At 36.2% G+C, this 20,270-nt stretch overlaps 1 protein-coding gene across 1 annotated transcript; it reads left to right on the plus strand.

Annotated features, from left to right (window-relative positions):
* The first annotated feature begins 18,793 nt into the window (after positions 1-18,793).
* Positions 18,794-19,951, plus strand: LOC149016154 (putative F-box protein At3g25750). Its single transcript, XM_089156684.1, has one exon. The coding sequence runs from the start codon at positions 18,794-18,796 to the stop codon at positions 19,949-19,951; it is 1,158 nt and encodes a 385-aa protein (XP_089012810.1).
* Positions 19,952-20,270: the final 319 nt, after the last annotated feature.

A 20,270-nucleotide genomic window follows, 5' to 3' on the forward strand; every position in this document is an offset into this window, starting at 1 on the left:
TAGTTGTAAGAAAAATTCAACAAAAATGCAACTATGAGTTGCAAAATTAGATTAAACGACTAAAATTCTGTTGGACCTCACTGTCCTTTCATTCCTTCCAACTAGTCACAAGTAAGAGTGAATCTAATTTTAGGCATGGTTTTCTAGCAAGATAGGGTGTGCATTTTATTCGTGATTGGAAGGGAAGGGAGAATCTGGATCCTCACCCGTTGGGGGAGCACTTTACCACCACAAAAGCCAGGGGTTGGTGATGGGATTTTTTTAAACTTGTGGGGCCCATCGATTTTTGTGGTGGTAAAACCGTCGGGAGTGCTCCCCTGACGAGGTGATGATCCGGATTCGGGAAGGGAAGGATTTGTTCTCTAGTCATATGACGTCTCGCATCAATAAAGCTAATGTGAAGACATCCAAAAAGAGGGTGTGACGTAGGATTTTTATTCAAGCGTGGGAGATAGAAGCAACGCTCATTACTCATTTGGTCTAGTGGTTAGTGTTAGGATTCTTTATTCAAGCGTGGGAGTATGAGGTTGAGTCTATTGCTAGAGATCAAACAACAATGGAGGAATCGAGAGACATACAGAATCAAGGAAATCAGCTTTAGGGATCTGAACAACAAAAACATTCTAATCAGTGGCACAACATAGGGGCCAACCCCCCCCCTCTTCCTTTTTTTTTTTTTTTTTTTTTTTTATTTTTTTAATTTGATTAGTTTTGTTATTGAGTATTAACACCCCACTTTATGTTAAAAAGCCACAAAAAACTCAAAATTGGATTTTTGTTGGATATATTTTTTCAAATTTATCACTAAAAATAGTTAAATTACTGTTTATTTTAAAAAATATTCCTATAATAAATAATATCTGAAAGAGTTTTTAGTGACAAATTGAACAAATATATCTATTGAAAATCTAATTTTAGGGTCTCTGTGCTTTTTAAACATAAAGTGGGGTGTTAATGCTTTAAAGCCTCCATTTTGGAGTACCAGTGCAATTCTCTCTATGGTTATTTTTTTCGTTATTTGCTTCACCCCACATGTAAAATACCACAATTTGCCCCCCCTCCTCCCAATATTAAAGATAATTTTTGAAGAAAAAGATGAGGAGTATACATGTTATTCTTAATCATTATCCAACGGTTACCATTAAACCCCTTATTTTTAAGGAATTAAAAGTTAAATCTTAATTAGTAACTAACTCATGATCTATAAGTTTCTCACTATTTATTTTGTTCACTATTGGGTCTCCTCTTTTATTTCCTATTTTTTCACTCTTTTTTTTTTCTCACACCTCAAAGTCTCTCTTTCTCAATTTTTTTTTCTCTCTTAATTTTTCTAGTATTCTCTTCAGAAAATCTTAGAAAACCACAAAGGCATAAACCAATTGAATTTCTTTTTCAATTTAGTTATTGAATTAATTATTTTTTGTAACATTATATTGAATTATTCTTTCTCAATTTATATGTTTTTTCTCTCATTTTTTCTTTCTTTCTGTTATTCTTTTAGAAAACAACAACCTAATTGAATTTTTTTTTTAAAATTTTAGTTATTGAACTGATAGAATTAATTGTTTATTCTAACCTGGTGTATTTGTATAGTTGTATTGAACAAATTATTGCAGTAGTTGTTCTATTAAATTTTTTTAATAAATTAATTAAATTAAAATATAATAAAATAATCTAGTCTTCGATGCCTGATGGGTTCATGGGAAAAAAAAGCAAGCAAAAGAGGTCGAGCAGGAATTATATGGCCTTATGATGGGAAATTTATGTCAGCTAAAGTAAAAGTTGGATTAGTATCATCAGCAACTCAAGTAGAGCTGGAGGCTTATAAGAGACATTTTACAAATTACAACTACAATGGCCATTAAGAACATCAAACTGCATTCAGATTGCTAAGATGCGTTGCTAGTCTGAAGGATAAACCAAACAATTTAGATTGGATTTGCTGCAACATTTCTAAGTCAGTTGAAGACATGCTAGTGTTTTCTACCAAAAAAAAAAAAAAAAAATAAAGACATGCTAGTGTTATTTGATTCAGTGGAAATCTGTTTTGTAGCAAGAGCAGAAACTTTAAAGGCAGATTTGCTAGTCAGGGGATCTAGGATTTTCGAAATTTCTAAGGTGTGGTGGTCGAGTCCACCTTTCTCTGTTGAAAACTCTGTTTTTTGTGTTGTCTAGGAGGATTTCTCCAGACTAGTTTAATATGAATGAAAGAAGTTCCTCTGTTTGATAAGAAAGAAAAGAAAAATAAAAAAATAAAAAAAAATCGGTCTAACAATTAATGTATATGACCATACATTAGCTTGGGCAGTCTCAATTGAGCCTCTGTTCCTACACTAGTCAGCATTGTTAGAACTAGAAGACCAGAGGCACAGTATTTAATGTTTTGAAACTTATATAAATAATATATTATATTATATTATTATTATTTTATTTATTTATTCTAAAAACAAAAATCCAACAAGCATTAGCAACCCATATCTGCATTAGATCATGTTCCTCAACACCAATGCCAATGGTGTTATGAAGTTGTCACGGGATCTAGTTCTTTTTGTAGCTCCAGCCTCTCTCATCTGGGCTTCTCTATCGACCACCAATCCTTTCCTTTGCAAGACCCTAATACCCCTCTTTGTATTGTCCACCCAACTATAGCCGTATTACCGTTAGGATTTTTATTCGCACCTGCACAAGAGACTCCTTGCTAATACTTCTCAACCCAAATGCATATCTAGACTCCTTGCTAATACTTCTCAAGAAAGCGAATAGATTGAGATTTAGAGAGGAACAAAAAAGAAAAGTGATTTCTAGTCTTCCCTAGTGTTGTGACTAAAATATCCACTTTCGGTTTATACCAGTCTAACCAGGTTTAACTGGATTTAGTTGATGAGATGAATGAATTTAAGGGTCAACTCAAAGGTTAAAAAAGGCTTAATCATAGCCATCCGATCTATACTTTCCATCCGACGGTCATCAGTGATAGGAGACAACGTATTAAAGCCTATAAATAGAGCCAAGATTCTCATGAGAGGTAAGGTCATTTGAATATTCACACTCTTCTCGCTTATTTTCCATTAAAGCTCTCTGAAAGCTCTGAAAACACTACTTCTGATCAACTACTGATTAGATCGTCGGAGATGGGCCGATCAAAATGATCGGCTCCGTTTCTCACTGGTGTTCCATTTTTCAAGAATGAGAGATTGATTCATTGTGGAGCAAACCAGATCGATCCAGATATGAGTGATTTGGTGCAAAGATTACGGTTCAAGATTCCCGGCAAATTTAGCACCAACACCTAGCAACATCGAAAGATTGATTATGAGATTTAGAAATCCTAGAAGAGAAGCACCCAAGAGATAAAAGAGATGACTCATCCTTGTCTATGTTCTCTTTGTTAATCCAATCTTCTCTCGGCGGTCCAGTTTTAACTCTAACCTTTGATTCTCTAAAATTCCAAATCTAGGTTCATCTCTTATCACAAGTCACACTTCCTTGCATTATGAATTAAATCAAACTTTTTTTTTTCTTTTTTGGTAAAGTGTTAAATCAAACTTGCCAACGCAAGGTTATTCGGCTGGTAAGACCAACATCTCTTAGTGAAGAGGTCGTGAGTTCGACTCTTGTTAATGGCATATGTAATATCCTTTTATATATAAAAAAGTGTCTTATACTGAAAAACTAAATCAAATAGGGTAGAACTAGGATTCATTAGGGATGAGTTTGGATCACGGGGAGCACTTACGCTTTTTCACCGCACATATTGTGTGGGGCCAATTTAGGACCCACTATGCCAATTTATGACCCACTATAGCTCCCACCTCTAAATTATGTTATCATATCTAGACATGGGCCCATACATACTAAATTATGTTTTGAATGATGTATGACCGATTTAGGGCTAGTTTGGTTACATGAATCTAGAAATTTGAAATCTTTGGAATCATGAATATGAGATTTATACTTGTTTAATCGTGAAAATCCCTGTATTCATGAAATCTAGGGATTCATCTTTTTACACTAAAAATGTGAATCTATAGATCTATGGATACACCCCTACTATAAAAGCATTAAACATTTATGCATTCATAAAAATCATGTTGACTAAATAGCTTTTAGAATGAATCCATAGATTCAAGTTAATCAAACAGTTAATTTTATGAATTATGACTATAGATTTGAAACCTCCAAACTCATTTAACCAAGAGTTTTTTTATGATTTATTTTCATAAAAATTGTTTATTTTTGTTTCTGCTAGTACCATTAATGAAAATGTGTAGAATTACTATTTAAGCAAGGTTAAAATGGTATAGTTACAAAAAAAATTAGAACAAGACATTACTTTTTCTGTCTTTCCAAACTCTACCATGCTTACATCTTCACATAAGAACATTTAGGGATACCAAGACTAATAAAAGTGAATAACCACAATCAAAACCAAAGCCGATATCACACTATCATACTACTATTATAAAAGCATAAAGTCAAGAGAAATTTCTATTTCCTTAATAAAAAAACAAATTAACTCTGATTTCTCTTCTTTGAGAGGATTTGCAAGTTGTGAACGAAAAGAAAAGGAGAAACCCTAAGGGGCCGCATCTTGAGCTCTCCACCTCTCTCCACCTCTACTTCTTCTTCCTCTCCTCTTCTCTTCACCTTTCTTTGCATCTCTTCATCTTCTTCATCGCTCTTATCTCCTTTCTCACTGTTTTTTTCCCCTTTTGTTGCTCTCTTCTTTCCAGTCTTCTCCCTATTTCTTTCTTTACTTCCCTTTGTTATCCCTTGCATCCTCTTTGTTTCCTCTCACTGCCTTTATCTCTTGTTTCCCTCTCCATGTCATTCTCCCCTTCTACCTTGTCGTTTCGTTTTCTCTCTTATCTCTGTTTCTTTTCTCTCCATCTAACCGGTAGAAGCTTTTGGTTAAAGAAAAAAGAAGGAAAAAAAATAAAAATAAAAGGTTTATGCGAGATTTGGTCGTGCATTCTACAAATTTGAAGCTTTTAAGCCAGATTTTGGTTGTCTCTTGGTATTGCTGATCTCCATGTCTGTAGCTTCAACAGATGGCAGTTCGGATCCACCACAACGATTGCCTTCTCTGAAATATCGGTGCCACCGCGACAATCATGTCTTTGCCCTTGTAGCATGTTTTATCTCCTCCCTTGGGGTGTGTTGTATCTCCACCCTTGTGGCATGTCTGTGTCCACCTTTGTGGTATGTCTCTGTGGGCATTGGTGGTGGATATGTATATCATATCCATTGTACTTAATTGGTACTGTAGTTGTTACAACCATTATTCTAAGGGTTTATTGGGCTCGACCCATCCCTTAGCTTGGATGACCATTATCTATTGCATGTATGACAGCTTGATCAATTTCCACTCCTTGGTTTGGATCAAACCTTGTGATTTAATGCATCTATCTTTTGTATTTATTTCTTTTGTTTAGTGTGTGTGTGTTTGTATTTTCTTTCAAGTTTATGAATGAAGTCTTTAACTTCTTACAAAATAAAAAATAAAAAAAAAAAAAAAACAAATTTATTGTCATACTATCATACTACTATTATAAAAGCATGAAGTCAAGAAAAATAACCACATTTCTATTTTCCTAATGGTCCTTAATCATTTGATTCACATACAATAATAAATAATAGAGTTTTTTACTTGTAGGTCCCCTTAGTGGACCAAAAACTAATGTTGGGTCCCATTAGTGTAATACATCACGTGTCAAGCTTTTAGTTCAAGACCTTAGCCAATGCAACATTACTTATCATTGGCATTTGTAATTGTTATTTTCCTAACAAATTGATGAGATTGGTCCTAATGCTCGAAGAGAGAAAAATAATTTTGAACTTTTTCTCAAGATAGCTTGAATGATCGAGTTCAAGAACACTAAAACTCACTCTTATAAAAATCTTGCCAGAGAAGAATCCTTCTACAACTCCATAGATTAATGATTTAACTTTTAATCATTGTCTGGTTCTTTTGGGACATGCAGAGACAGAACATATGGCTGTGGATCCCATGAACATGTTCTTGTGAGTTACATTCGAGATCCAAAACACAAGAAATATATCAAATTTCCTACAAACAAGCATTAGGATAAAAGAGTTTAATGTTTGGTCATTCTCTAAATTGATTTTTTTTCATCAGTAAGTATGAAAATCGTTAATTTCACCATCATGTTCATCAGTTCATGTATCAAGTAGGGCAATAGAAATTCAAAATCATTGAGATTCACCAAACACTACCTCTGATATTGACGACCGTCCAAACGGAATCTGTATTAGCCGTTTTTGCTGACTATCTAACCAATCAAGAACTAGAGAAGTAAAGTTTAAAAGAGAGTTTCTTGGATGGTTATCAAAAGGAAAACAAGAACTGATCAATAAGAAACTTGGTTTCGAAGGATGAGAAATCAACAAGAGCTTTGTATTTTTAGAAGATTTACAAAATAGATTGAATAGAGACAGTAGAATCACGGATAGCGAGTTAATAATGAAATTGAAAATCTTTGTTCTCTTTTTCAAATTAGTGAACTGATGGAGATGGAACGGCTTCTTGAATCAAGTTTAATAGTTCATCTTGTGATATTATTTTTTACATGAAAACCTGATAGGACGGCTCGAATGGTTACCACGAGTCTTTCTTAATTCTTTTTCGGAACAAAAAATAATAATATTGTCTACAATACTAGGACTAATCGGTTATTTTGTTCGTCGCCGCAAACAAGCCAATATTAGCACTGATGGTGCGTAAATATAATTCATTGTGCACTGATGGTGTGTAAATGTAACTCATAGTTCAAACAACTATTTGGAGTTCATAGAGCTCCTTGTAAGGCTTGTTGAAAAACTCATTATCGATCAAACTTGATTAACGACTCTTTGTTGTTCAAACTTAATAGTTTCATTTTTATAATTTTCTAACCATTCCAAATTCTCTCAAGTCAAATTCAATTTTTCTTGTTCCATCTCAAAGTACCCATTCACTCAAAACTCGTTTGCTTCCATTTCTACTTTCCTTAAGCAGGCTTGACTTTTTCCAAATGTTCAACGGCCCCCTCACGTAGTTCCTTTGAATTTCTAATAATATTCAAGATCCTCTGTTTTCAATTATCTAATAAATAACTTAATGAAAATAAATTATCTTCTCAAAAGTTCCACAATCTCTTCCCAAACCAAACATGAACTTTTTGATTCATTTGGCTCTCATGCTCAGTTTCTTATGGGACATTCCCCTGTTTTTTTAACTTTAATAAGCCTATCTTCTCTTCTCTCTTCATATTGGATTCCAAATTCTAAAATATCGAATAACTGAACATTAGCAATATAACAAATCTTTGGAGAGTACAAAGAGACAGTGGAGAGGAGATCCTTTCATGGAGACAAAAGAGAAGTCTGTGAATTCCGCGGGAGAAGGGGAAAGGGGGGGCTGTGGTCGTAGGTAGAGGGAGGGGTGTGGCAGTTTCCGGCGAGATATAGGAAGGGGATCGATCACCCACCTAAAAGTTAGGTAAAGAAGGTAATTTGGTCATAGCACCCTCTTAAGGGCATTAGGGTCAATTTAAATTCAGGTTTTGGAGAATGTCTAATTTTGGGTACCAGTAAATTTGGATTTGTTGGAATTGAAAAATCAATAATTATTTGTACTAAGGGAGAATCTAGAGTTTCACCCCACTTTGACGGGTTCTGTAAACAAAAAAAAATTCCTTATTTTGTATTACCCAATCATGCTGAATTAAATTTTTTTTTCTTCTTGATTTCTTGATAGACAAGTGACATTTTATATTATCTCGTTGGATTCTGTGTTAGTTTTGAACATGGATTCGAAATTAAAGTTTTGAATTTTGAATTGTTAGTAATCTTTTTTTTTTTTTTGGGTACAAATTGTGAGTGATCCTTATCATCAGTTTGAATTGTACTCAATCTTAGGCCTCCTTATTTCCCATCCCTACATAAACTCTTCTCAACCGTAAAAAATAACCTCCGAATCGTCTTCAACCTCCAACAGGATCCAATCTCTAATCGAAGAAAAAGAATCTTCCTGCAGCTGTTAGCGGCTCATCATTTCCAAATAGCGATCTTCGGCAAGAATCTCTCTTGGGTTGAAATTCTCGACTGAGTGCAGTTCAATCAACACAATTACAAAGTTAATAGATATATGGTATTGGCAATGGCAGCAGCAGCCAGTTGTACCAAAAAAGAGAAAAACGGCAGCAGAAGCAGCAACTGGAAATTGGGTTGATCTTCCGGAAGAGTTGGTTGGGAGTCTCTGGTAATGCTGATTGCCATGAAACGCAGACGGCTCGTAATCGAATACGATCGGCATAGAGAGTGAGGTGCTTTGCAATCAGCATTACCATAGACTCCCAACCAACTCCGTCGCCAGAGTTCCCTTTTTTGATGTTGTTTCCTTTGGATCCAAAAGAAAGAGAAACAACCTATGAATTCTTCAGCATTGTCGAAAATAAATACTAAGGTAGTACTATCAGCAAGCCCATCTTCTTCTGATTTCATGACAATTGTCTTGCTCCATTCTCCTTGTCTGTTAATTTCCAGATTTGGAGATAAGAGATGGGACTTTAATTGAAGAACTACAAGAAGTAATTTGGAAGATACGGGATGTCATATTCTACCAGCAACAAATCATTATACTAATGTTTGCCGGAGAAGTTGTGATAAGAGAAGTAGTACTAGTTGATAAAGGTCATAGAAATCCTACCATTAGTATTAAGACTAATTCTGCGGCCGGCACATCTTCATTTTCATTTCAATGGTTACATATATTCGCAGGTTCTGGTTGAATATGACGATGACTTGCTTGTTAGTACTCAGCTGTGAGACTATGATACAAGTAGAATAGTGTGTGCAGGTTACAAGCTAGATTGGCAGAAGAGCAGCAGAGGAAACATAGATCATGCCGAGTGGTCTGAAGTGAAGAGCTTAGGTGAGTACTGTGTGTATTTTCCATATCTGAGTCCACCTTCATATTTCTCAGCCCGTGACTTCCCTGAATGTAAAGGTAACTGTTTATATTTCCAAGATATTGGGGGTATATTTACAGTTTCTGGTAAGTGTTCTCTTCTTCTGTTTAATTTCGATTTGGCAGGCAAGCTGTTTAAGCCATGGCCAGCCTATCCTCAAGGAGGACTCGTTGATAAGAAATGCATCTGGATTACACCAAGCCCAGTTTAATCTGTATATATCGACAAACTAGGTTTGTTTGACTCTTCAATGTCTTCGATTGTTTAAATTTATCAGTTTCATCTTTTGATAGCATGATGTTGTATTATCAGATGATTCAAATCAGCCTGACCCATTTATTAATTTGGCATGATTTTCATAAATCAAACAGCCAAGAAGTCTGATGATTCTTTGAATAAATTAGAGGTTTTAAGAGCACTTACATTTCACAAATTTTATCAGGGATTTGGAAATAGGCTTTGAACCAGGGAATTTAATCTTCTTTTCATTTCAATTAAAACAGAAATTAAATAAAAGATTGCTACATTGTCTTGGTAATGATTCTCTTGTATTACTCTCATAATATAAAATGGGTTTGTAGGAATAATCCCTATCTATTCTAGCAATTATTATGGGGGTACTTCAAACCATGGTTGTCACCATGTGTCGGCGATATATCGCCGACACGAGACTATGCCGCCATGACACGATATATACCAAATATCGGCGACATATCGCCCTGTGTCGGCGATATATCGCAGAAAGATCGGCGATATATCGCTACATTCTCTATATATAACTGCCTTTCGTTTGTTTTTCGCTGATTTTCCGTTGGCAACAATATGTGAAGCATGAGCCATACTCAACATAATTGTATAATGAATTGTAAACTTTAGTACATCTCTTTACTAATTATGTATTTGTGTTCTCTTTGCATATTTACATTAGTTTATATGAATTTTCCAAACTTCCAATTTTGCCCACATATAGCCGGACATGTGCTAATTATAAACTTTAGGTTAGGTGATGTTTTAGGTCAAAATAACACTTCCAATGTGTTTATTGACCTCAAATTAGGTTACATGTCAAATTTCATGTCAAAATGACCTCAAATACCCTTCGAAACAAGGGTTCAATTTTTCATCGAACCCTTGCCAAAAGTCGACCGACTTTTGACGACATGTCGACCGACATTTGGCTACATGTCGCCCGAGTTGCCATGTCGCCAGGGTCTGACACGGAGACACGGGCCGACATGTCGGACCTTGCTTTAAACATGAAAAACAATTCGCTACGACCTGTTGTGCTTTGTTACCAAATTCAAACATTGGACCCTTAGAGATTTTTGGTAGGGAAGGTGGGGGCAGTGCTGGCCGGCAAGGGGAGGGTGTGTGGTGGTTTCCAACAGTGGTGGGTGGTTTCCAATAAGGTGTAGAAAATGACCCTTCACCCACCCGAGGAATAGATATAGGATGAGGCACAAGGGTAATTTAGTAATTTATATTTAGTGGATATTTTGGTCATTTTAGTTTGAAACTTAATTAAGACTGAATGAGAATGTTAGTTGTATGCTACATACAATATTCGATTGACTTACATGTAATATAATCCACTTAAGGGAGGCAACAAGAGTTCCACCCCAATTGAAGTGAGTTACACTTAAAAAACTAAATAAAATAAAATAAAAATAAAGAAAAATAAACGTGCATAATACCATTCCTTACATTTTTTTTTGGGAATTTGGTAGTTGAATGGCTGTGAGAATATCATAGGTAAACGTTTCTAAATGTCTACCATCAAATTTGGTGAATTGAATCTGATCGTCCAACAAATCTCCTAATTTTCTTCCAATACTTCTTTGTTAATAATTTTAACTTTCTATCACCACTTGCCCTTAAAACGGCATTTTCATTAAGTTTAATAAAAAAAAAAGGAAAAGAGGGAAATCTCCACTCAAGATTCTTGCAAGCCGTTAGAGGAAAGGATCGACTAATGTGTCTTTGAAAACTGTGTTTTTAACCTACGAGTTCCATAGGGCTTACCAACTACATCTTTTCCATATCTGATGTTTGTTGTTGCCTTCATTCTCCAGTTGACTTTCTCCATCTAATATCGATTTATCTTTTTTCCATGTTTGCCAGCATAGCTGGATTTCAGTAAGGATCGTACTTAACTGAAGTAAAAACCCAATAGAGGCAAGAAAAACTAATCCAATAGACACTCAAAAATGATATTGGGCATGCTCTGTTTCTTCATTGTTGAGATCGTTACCTATTGCTACATATCAATTCCGTTCGGATGTGTTATGAATATTTTGTTTAAATCCTTGGGTCCAAGTGGACCAAGCAAACCAATACAGCTGGTTCGGTCCTAGTTTGTTGAGTTCGTAAGAAGCATTTCCGCGAGGTACTTCTCGGCAGAGCACTTGCTAAGAAGAGCGCCTCCAGCCAACGGTCAGCTGTCACGAGAGACTTTTCGGTTGACCTCTCAGTGAGTACCCGACAAGCTACATCTCTGATAAAGTAACGTTGCCAGAGGATTCTGCACATCTCTCTCCAGACGTCAATCAACACATTAATTTCAGCACTGAATGCACTGAGATTCATTAAATACTCATTGAGAGTTGGGAAGCTTACTTATTCGCTTAAGGTTTTCTCAAGGATTGCACCCTACCTTTTTGTCTGTTAAATATTGGACTTGCTTTCACATTTATGTCAGCTTGAATATGATCCCCTCTTTCGGTGGAATTTCATACAGTTGTCTTGAGATTTCTTCAAGAAGTTTGGACACTTAGCTTGCTGATCAAGCTATGCATCTCAGGTCATCACCACCATCCTTCTGGGATCAAGAAATCCAAGGGCTACGAAGCATCTTCACCACCTCAGAGGTATGAGTGTGATATATATACGAACACTTTACATGAATAAGGGTAAGTTCAAGAACAATAACTCTGGTCATTACACTCTGGAAACTACCTAAGTAGACATTCTCTCTTCATCTTCTAGGAACTTTTACTCCTCTCTATGAGGATTTGTGTTCATCAGAATCTGACTTAATCATTGGAGGAGGCTTCTCGCCCTAGAGGCGGCCCACACTCACTTCTTTGTTTTCCAGGAACCAAGAACCAGGTTGGTCCTATAGCGAAGCCTAAAGTAAGATTTTGGAGCAATAGGATGCGATATTGATTTCTTCTTCTTCGTGCATTTGATTGTTACTGTTTACAAGGGGAGGAAGAAGAAGACAATTGAGTATTTACTAATGTTGATAAGTCACAAAAGAGCAAGATTCTTCAAGAAGTAAGCATTTACCATGAACTTTCCACGGAACCACAATTCTGTGTTCTTTCGCACCCGAAAGCATGGATCAGATGCGAGCTACAACGCTTTCAATAGAGAGGTTTGAGACAACCCCAGAGCCCTCCTCTCTGAAGCAAAAACTGCTCTTTTTGGGTTTTTTTTGCCCTCTTTTACTGCATTGCTGCAAATTATTATTGTTTTGAGTTCTCAGTGAAGCAAAAAGGTTTCTAATTTAGTGATTTTTCCATTTTTATTTAAGCATCTAGGCGAATACCACATTTCTTTAGGCACCTCTCTATATAAAAATTTAGTAGCTCATACTCTTTGTCCTTTGTTTTTCATCAGTGTTACGAATGTTTGGCTCAGACCTATGGGCCCAGGTGAACCAACCAAACCAATGCTTTGGTTCGGTCCTGGTACATTAAACCCTAGTTCGTGGCCTCATAGGGCACTTTCCGGCGATGCACTTCTCAGCAGAGTAGATTGCTGAGAAGAGCGCCTTTTAGTGACAACCAGCTAAGCATGGAAGCTTCTCGGCTAACCTCATAGCAGGTACCCAACAAGCCACTTCTTAGATAAAGTAACTTTGCGAAAGAACTCTGTGCATATCTCTCAAATGTCAATTGTCACATTAATTTAAGCGTTGAATGCACTGAGATTCATTAAATGCATATTAACAGTCAGGAAGCTTCTCATTCGCCCACCGTTTTCTCGAGTACTACATCCTACCGTTTTGTCTGCCAAAAAGTGGGCTCGTTGTCACGTCTATGTCAGTGGTGACCTAATCTCCTTATTCGGTGGGATTATGTACAGCTGTGAAAGCTTCTTGGGGAAGATTGGGGTTTTGTTTGCTGATCAAGCCATGTCCCCCAAATGATCGCCACCCTCCTTCTAGAATCCACAGATCTGATGGTTAAGCAACATCTTCATGATCCCAGAGGTATGATGGGAATAAATACACAAACACTCAATGCCAAAAGTAAGTCCTTCAAGAACATTAACTTTGGTTCATAACTCTCCGGCCAACAATCGAAGAAGATATTTTCTTCGTCTTTAGAGAACATTTACTTCTTCTTGTGAGGATTTATGTTCAACCAAATCTGGACTAAAGAACCGAGGCGGCCCACTCTCACTTCCCTTACTTTTTTTCAGGACCTAAGAATCAGGTTCACTCCTTGAACGAACCAGGTGGAGCGAAGTCAGATCTTGGAACAACAATTAGTAACAGAGGAATCATTTTCAAGCTTTTCATTAGAGGTAAGGATTTTCCTCTATTACTTCTTTCGATTTCGTCTTATTTCTTACTACTATGATTCTTCACTTCTGCATTTTCCTCCACTTGTTTTTCCTTCTGGAATTATTCTTTGAGCATATTTTTCTATTTCTTTGCCTGGGGTTTTTGAGATTTATGAGATCTAGTATTGTATACCAAAAAGGAGCTGTTAGATAGAAGGAGATAAGATTATGTGATCTCAAAGAGAGGTTTTATTAATGGAATTTGTCTTTCTATCAAATGATTGCATCCTAAATGTATGAGCACTCATCGTCTCCAAAAGAGATCAACAAAACTTATGAACAAATGCTAATTGTAGTAACCAAGACCCAATTTAAGGAACCAAGTAATTTAACAAATCACCCAACAACAAGATAAACTAAGGATCTTGTGCAAATAAGTTGAAGACAATCACAAAGCAAATAACACAAACGAGAATGAAAGAGAAAGGAAAACAACACATAAGATTTACGTGGTTCACTAACATGAAAACTTCGAGATTAACTACATCAACAGAGAGGGATTCTACTATTTTAGTATCCAAAATACTACAAGTTTTGAGAATAATACGATGTTGCCTCAAACCGGTCACATCACTTCTCAAACCTTCAAAATAACACCCTTCTATCTTCAAGCTCTTGAAGAAAACCCTTCAACCCAAGCTTAAGCTTCAATGAAGCAACAATGGAGAAGAAAATATAAGAGAGAAATCCCTTTTCTTGCAAATCACAAAAACAAGAAGACCCAAAAACCTCAATCCCATTTTTGTTCAGTACCTCCCTTCTAACTGACTAGAAATTCTCTTTTTTTCTCACCCCTTTAACCTCTTCGAAGGTTCTCTTAGTGATACCAAACACCTAACCCATGTTTAACACTAAGTGGGACCCACCAAGTTTAAAAAAAAAGAAAAAGAGGAGGTGATTTACATCACCAGCTCAACATGCATAAGTACTCTATAAGTTGAGGAAATAGAAAGCGTTCCCTCAGCCCTTAGACTCCAAATAGTCTAGTCTTTCTCTTTCCTTTAGGATAGGCCCATAGGGTGGTCCACGCTTTCAAACTTCCTCAAAGCTTCTTAGCTCAAAATCGTATCAAGGAGATGCCAATACCTATCACCACCACTTTGAACAAAATTATCCACATTTAGAGGCCAAAGAGCTAGGAATGGGAAAAATCGCCGAATTACAGCTAGAGAGAGGTTAGGTTCCACCCAATGTCCCCACCAGAAAAGAATCCGTTCACCACTATACAACCCGAAATTACAGTTCCCCAAAACCTTTGAAGCAGCTCTACACAACCCTTTCCACAACACGGAATCCGCTCCTTTCACCATGAAAGGCACACCTCTCCTAATGGAGATATATTAGAACATCAGGATCTTCGCTGACAAGGTGTAATGATGAAAAAAATTCCAAGCTAGCTTCATGATGAAGGCCTCATTCATGGGGGCCAACTTGTGCATACCCAATCCCCCATCATCTTTGCTAACGTACAAGGTCTCCCAACTCATCAAATGATCAACTCCTATCGGCAGCATATGTAATATCCCTATCCTTATATATAAAAAGCGCCTTTGTACCAAAAAAAAAAAAAAAAAATCCCCTCAAATGAAAGATAGAGAAAACTTTCCCACCTCACCCAATATAAACTTTGGGATAATATTGGTTTGTATTGTATAATATGGCATACTTATAAGTACTGACTTCGCGAGTGTAGCCCTTCCTGAGGGGGAGAGAGAGTTTGCCTTCCACCCAACAAACCGATTTTTTATAGAAGCTACCACTTGATTAGACTTCCCCTTCTTTGATCTTCCATCACAAACTGGAACTCCCAAATACTTGCCAAAATCATCAGTCTCAACAAATCCATTGAGATCAAGAATCTCCCTTGTGTGAGACCTCTTGTTATATAATATATTATATCTAGGTAACCAATGGTTATTGTTTATTATACATAACCTATTACCATAATTGTTTGTTCACAAATAGGTCATAAATATAAATGTAGATTATGCCAAAGAAAACCTAAAATAAAGTTGAAGGAGATACCATAGTAGATACAATAGAGAGACAGAGAGATCCAAAACACAAGAAATTAAGATATCACATTTCCTACGAACAAGGATTAGGATAAAAGAGTTAATGTTGAGATATTCTTTAAGTTGATTGAATAAAAGAAACCTATGATTTCTCGTTGTAGGAAGTATGAAAATCATTAATTTCACCATCATGTTCATGAATCAAGTTGGGCAAACGAAATTCAAAATCAAAATCTAACAAACAAGATTCTGGAATTGAGATTTGCCGAACATTACCTCTGATTCTGACGACCGTCCAACGGAATCTATATTAGCCACTTTGTTGACTATCTAACCAATCAAGAACTAGAGAAGTAAAAAGAGAATTTCTTGGATGGTGATCAAAAGGAAAACAAGAACTGATCGATAGGAAACTTGGTTTTGAAGGATGAGAAATCAACAAGAGCTCTATATTTTTAGAAGACTTACAGAATAGATTGAATAGAGACAGTAGAAACACGAATAGCAAGTTTATAATGAAATTGAATATCTTTGTTCTCTTTTTCAAATCAGTGAACTGATGGAGATGGAACGGCTTCTTGAATCAAGTTTAATAGTTCATCTTGTGATATTATCTTTTACAGGAAAACCTGATGAGACGGCTCGAATGGTTACCCTGAGTCTTTCTTAATTCTTTTTTGGAAGCAAAAAAAAATAATATTACCTATAATACTAGGACCAATCGGTTATTTATTTCATCGCTGCAAACATGCCAATATTAGCACTGATGGTGCGTAAATATAACTCATTGTGCACTGATGGTGTGTAAATGTAACTCATTGTTCAAACAACTATTTGGAGTTCCTAGAGCTCCTTCTAAGGCTTGTTGAAAAATCATTATCAATTGAATTTGATTAACGATTATTTGTTGTTCAAACTTAATAGTTTCATTTTTATAATTTTCTAATCTAACTAAATTCTCTTAAGTCAAATTAGTCAAATTCAAATTTTCTCATTCCATCACAAGTTACCCATTCACTCAAAATTCGTCTACTTGCATTTATACTTTCCTTAAGCAGGCCTGACTTTTTCCAACTGTTCAACGGCCCCCTCACGTAGTTCTTTTGAATTTCTAGTAATACTCAAGATCTTCTATTTTCAATTATCTAATAAGTCACTTAATGAAAGTAAATTATCTTCTCAAAACTTCCACAATCTCTTCCCAAACCAAACATGAACTTTTTCATTCATTTGGCTCTCATGCTCCGTTTCTTATAGGGCATTCCCCTGTTGTTGTTGTTGTTTTATTTTTTTATATTACTTTAATAAGCCTATCTTCTCTTCTCTCTTCATATTGGATTCCAAATTCCAAAATATTGAATAATGGAACATTAGCAATGTAGCAAATCTTTGGAGAGTACGGAGAGACAATGGAGAGTAGATCCTTTTACGGTGACAAAAGAGAAGTTCATGATTTCCGGTGGGAGAAGGCGGGGAGGGGGGGTTGTGGTCGGGGCAGAGCCAGGATTGAACATTGGGGGAGGCCGATTATATGTGGGCCAATGAAGGATCCACTGTGGGTCCCATCTTAGAATATTTTATTATATTCTGATGTGGGGTCCACAATAAAAATTTAGGTAAATTAATAGGACTAAAATATAGATAACACGATAATAAGTAAATTAAAAAATATAATAAAATAAAGTAGGGGCTAAAATTGTGGGAGAAAAACTTTAAAAAATCATGAACAAAAAAGGTGAAAAAGAAATCGTGGGAGAACTTATAGGAAAAAAGATAGAAAAATCGTGAGTGAGAGAGAGAGTGAATACCTGATAACTGTGGAGAAGATTTAGGAAAATTCCAATGTCTGCTAACTACTCCAACATTTTGTGAAACGTGTGAGAAAAAATAAAATAAAATAAAAGAGGAGATTCATGAGAGAATAAATATGAATGAGAATATAGGGAGAAATTTATGGATCGTGAGTTAGTTTTTAATTAGAATTAAAATTTTATTCCTTAAAACTAGGGGTTTAATGATAACCATTAGATAATGATTAAGAATGACATTTGTACGGATCATTTTTATCTTAAATTTTTATTTTTAATTTTTTGAGGGGGCCAAATAGTGGTATTTCACATGTAAAGTGAGAAAAATAAGGAAAAATTACAAGGATGTTTAAAAATTCAAAAATTCGGGGGGCCATGGCTCCCTTGGCTCCACTAACGTGACTCCACTAACTGTGGTTGTATGCAGAAGGGGAGGGTTGTGGCAGTTTCTGCGAAGATATAGGAAGAAGATGGATCACCCACCTAAGTAGGAAGCAAGAAGGGAAAACAAGCACCCCAGGGGAGGGGGCCAAAGGTGGAATCACTTACTAAACAGAATGTCTAATTGTGGGTAACCAGTAATTTGGGTTTATTGGAAAATGTCTAATTTTGGGATTTGTTGGAATTGAGGAATTAATAATTTTTTGCTACGGGAGAATTTAGAGTTTTAATAGGGCATTAGGGTCATTTCAAATTCGGGTTTTGAATTACTTAATAAACAGAATGTCTAATTGTGGGTAACCAGTAATTTGGGTTTATTTGGAACTAGTCTAATTTTGGGATTTGTTGGAATTGAGGAATTAATAATTTTTTGCTACGGGAGAATTTAGAGTTTCACCCCACTTTGAGGGGTTGCCAGTAAGAAAAAAAAAAAAAAAAATCCTTATTTTGTATTACCCAATGATGCTGAATTATTTTTTTCCCCCTTGATTTCTTGATACACAAGTGAGCTTTTATATTATATCGTAGGATTCTATGTTGGTTTTGAACATGGATTCGTAATTTAAAGTTTTGAATTTGGAATTGTGAGTGATCCTTATCATCAGTTTCCTAGTCTGAATTGTACTCAATCTCTTCATATTTCTAATTTTTTTTTGGTAAATCTTCATATTTCTAATTTACGCGTTCTTATTTCCTTCCCTACATAAACTCTTCTCAACCGTAAAACCTCCTGAACCTTCAACAAAATCGAGAGATATATCATAACTTCCAAATTGTCTTCAACCTCCAACCGGATCCAATTTATAGTCGCAGAAAGAATAATCTGCCTGCAGGTGTTAGCGGCTCATCATATCCAAATTGCGATCCGGTGTTAGCGGCTCTTCATATCCAAATTGCGATATTTCGCAAGAATCTCTCTTGGGTTGAAATTCTCGACTGAGTGCAGTTCAACACAATTACAAAGTTAATATATAAGGTATCGTCAATGGCAGCAGCAACGGGAAATTGGGCTGATCTTCCGGAAGAGTTGTTAGACAGGATTGCAAAGCGCCTCACCCTCTATGCAGATCGTATTCGGTTACGAGCAGTCTGCGTTTCATGGCGATCAGTATTACCAGAGACTCCCAACCAACTCCCTCGCCAGTTCCCTCTTTTAATGCTGTTTCCTTTTGATCCAAAACAAGGAGGAGGAGCAACAACAACCTATGAATTCTTCAGCATTGTCGAAAATAAATCCTATTTCGTCGAGTTCCCTTTGGAGATGAGTAATAAGAATTTTCTTCCTACATCCTGCCATGGTTGGCTGATTTTCGAAGAGAAGTTGTCCCTCGGCCTCTTCAATCCTTTCACCAAAGCCCGCATGGAACTTCCATCCTTGAATGAATATTATCCTACAGGAAGTAAAGCTCATGTTACTAAGGTAGTACTATCAGCAAGCCCATCTTCCTCTGATTTCACGAAAATTGTCTTGCTCGATTTTTCTTGTCGTCTCTTAATCTCCAAATTTGGAGATAAGAGATGGACTGTAATTGAACATCTAGCTGAATATTTGGACATATATCACGATGTCATATTCTACAAGCAACAAATCATTACACTAGGATTTGCCGGAAAAGTTGTGATAAGAGAAGTAGTACTAGTTGATGATGCTCATGGAAATCCTACCACTATTAAGACTAGTATTAAGCAGATACTGCGGCCGGCAGGTCTTGATTTAAGAGGTGTCTTCCATTGGCAGGTTCTTGTTGAATCTGACAATGATGACTTGTTTGTTATCACTCAGTCGTACGACTTTAGTAGAATAGTGTGTGCAGTTCACAAGTTAGATTGGCAGAAGAACAGCAGCAGCAGAGAAAATATAGATGATGCCGAGTGGTCTGAAGTGAAGAGCTTAGGCGACCGTGTGTATTTTCCACGTCTGAGTCCACCTTCATATTTCTCAGCCCGTGACTTCCCTGAATGTGAAGGCAACTGTTTATATTTCCACGATGCTGATATTGATTATGCGGGTGTATTTTCAATTTCTTATGACTACACTCTTCCTCTGTTCGATTTGGCAGACAAGCAGTTTAAGCCATGGCCAGTCTATCCTCAAGGACTCTTTGATAGGAAACGTATCTGGATTACACCAAGCCCAGTTTAATTAATCTGTGTATATCGACAAAGGCTAGCTAGCTAGCTAGCTACAACTTTTTTCTTCTTATTTTCTATTCTGATTAACACTGACTGACATCTTGCCAGGCAGTGAACTAGATTAATTTGTTTGACTTTTGTTCAATGTCTTTGATTCTTTAAATTTATCTGTTTCATATTTTGATTAGCATGATGTTGTATTATCAGATGATTCAGATCAGCCTGACCCATTTACTTTGGCTGTGTTTGGCATGATTTTCATAAATCATATAGCCAAGAAGTTTGATGATTCTTTGAATAAATTAGAGGTTTTAAGAGCACTTACATTT

This window comes from Hakea prostrata, chromosome 5, assembly GCF_041222555.1.
Source record: "Hakea prostrata isolate BN-2017 chromosome 5, UWA_Hpros_2, whole genome shotgun sequence".
In the NCBI taxonomy this organism is placed as follows: domain Eukaryota; kingdom Viridiplantae; phylum Streptophyta; class Magnoliopsida; order Proteales; family Proteaceae; genus Hakea; species Hakea prostrata.